This window comes from Colobus angolensis, unplaced genomic scaffold, assembly GCF_000951035.1.
Source record: "Colobus angolensis palliatus isolate OR3802 unplaced genomic scaffold, Cang.pa_1.0 Scaffold169, whole genome shotgun sequence".
Classification (NCBI taxonomy): domain Eukaryota; kingdom Metazoa; phylum Chordata; class Mammalia; order Primates; family Cercopithecidae; genus Colobus; species Colobus angolensis.
In genome coordinates this window covers 1,407,058-1,408,884 of record NW_012114810.1, presented here as the reverse complement: position 1 = coordinate 1,408,884, position 1,827 = coordinate 1,407,058, and the positions used below count along the sequence as shown (strand labels likewise).

Here is a 1,827-nt window from a genome sequence, read left to right as displayed (position 1 = left end):
TAGGCGACAGGGCGAGACTCCGTCTCAAAAAAAAAAAAAAAAAAGAATGGAAAATGACTGGAGTAGAAGGGGATACAGCCTCACACACCTGTTTTCCCTAGGAGCTGTTTGGCTTCTCAGGACCCATACTGTGGATGGCATAGCTCCAGGGGCTGTGTGGATATCAGGGGACCTGGTGGGTAAGTGACAGGTCCTTGGGCTTCCTGAGCATAAAATTCCCCACCACTAAGAGCTGAGGGCCAGAGTGGGAGATAGGGACAAGGTGCAGAATTCTAGAGCCACTTCGTTTTCCTCCTAGGACTGATGTGGATCAGGCTGGCAACCAGGAATCCATGGAGCATGGTGACTGCCAAGGTAAACAGAAGAGGCGGCTGTGGTTGCCGCCAAAGCTGCACATGGCCATGATGGCCACAGACACCATCCCAGGCTTGGGCTTTTGTCCTTCTCTCCTTCTGTGGCACAGTCACCCCATCAGTTCTTCATGAAGCTTCTCCTTCCCCCCATCTTCACCCTCTCCCTTCTTCATAGACGGAGCTACTGGGAGTCAGTCTGGCCCTGGGGATTCCGCCTTTGGTGAGTCCTCTTGTCCCAACTTCACCTTCCCTTGCTCAGCTCACATACCTGAGTGTATGTCCTGTGGTAGCAGCAGAGCAGCATTCTGAATACCCTGGGAGTATGGGAAAAGGGTCGGCATCCTCCAGATACCCAGCATGTAGCTCAGTATTTGGCACACAGTAGGGTGCTTTTTGAACAAATAAATCAATGTCCTGCATGATTGAGCCCTCCCCCAGGCCCAGAAGAAACTAGAGGCTGGCGTTCCACAGGAGGGAGGAAGGACCCCTGGAAGGGTGTCAGGGGTAGAGATTAGGAGCCTCACTGGCTCTGACCTGGTCTCTGCCACCAGTGCTTCCGGGTCCTGGCCCTTCCCCTGGGACCCCCAGTCCCCCCAGTGATGCCCACCCCCGGCCCCAGTCTTCCACTCTTGGAGCTCACACTCGGGGTAAGAGGGCTACCTGGGAGGGACAGGAGTGAAGTGTGGGGCTGCTGATTCTCGGAGCGTTCTAAGCCCCTCACTGACTGGTGTTTGGTGCTCACTAACGCCTGTTTGGAGCCTCCCCTCCCCAGAATTGGACATCCCAACCCCAAGTCCTCCTGCACGAGCAGTTTTTGGCAGTTGCTCTTGGCATGGCTACAGAGGCCAGAAGTGGGATGGGGAATCCCTAGGCCCGAGCTCTGGCCTGAGTGTGAGGGGTAGTGCGTGGGCTGTATGCTGAGGGGTCAGGGGAGGTGAATCCTGAGGATGGTGAAGGCTGTGGGAGTGAGGCTGAGTAGCAGCGGGAGGGATAATGATGTCAGGCCTGGGAACTGCCCGCGCTTCTGGGCCTAGGTGCCCCGCACCGCCTCCCCTTGGCTGAGCCTCCCTCCTCCCTCTCGGTCGGCAGGCGTGCGCCGGGACCTGCCCCCAGCCTCGGCCTCCCGCTCCGTCCCCATCCCACTCCTCCTGGCCAGTGTGGCCGCAGCTTTTGCCCTGGGCGCCTCAGTCTCTGGCCTCCTGGTCTCCTGTGCTTGTCGCCGCGCCCACCGACGTCGGGGCAAGGACATCGAGACTCCCGGGCTCCCGCGCCCTCTCTCCCTCCGCAGTTTGGCCCGGCTGCACGGTGGGGGCCCAGAGCCCCCGCCGCCGTCCAAGGACGGGGACGCGGTGCAGACGCCGCAGCTCTACACCACCTTCCTGCCGCCTCCGGAGGGCGTGTCCCCGCCGGGGCTGGCCTGCCTGCCCACCCCCGAGTCCACGCCGGAGCTGCCGGTCAAGCACCTCCGCGCCGC

General features: G+C 60.6%; 1 protein-coding gene across 1 annotated transcript in view; it reads left to right on the top strand.

The window, feature by feature from the left end:
• SEMA6C (sema domain, transmembrane domain (TM), and cytoplasmic domain, (semaphorin) 6C) overlaps positions 1 to 1,827 on the top strand; it is a 15,156-nt gene that overhangs the window by 11,836 nt on the left and 1,493 nt on the right. Inside the window, exons 16-20 of the mRNA XM_011937959.1 lie at positions 102 to 179; positions 299 to 354; positions 529 to 573; positions 905 to 1,000; positions 1,443 to 1,825. Of these exons, the coding sequence (XP_011793349.1) occupies positions 102 to 179; positions 299 to 354; positions 529 to 573; positions 905 to 1,000; positions 1,443 to 1,825 (658 nt within the window). The remainder of the gene's footprint in view (positions 1 to 101; positions 180 to 298; positions 355 to 528; positions 574 to 904; positions 1,001 to 1,442; positions 1,826 to 1,827) is intronic.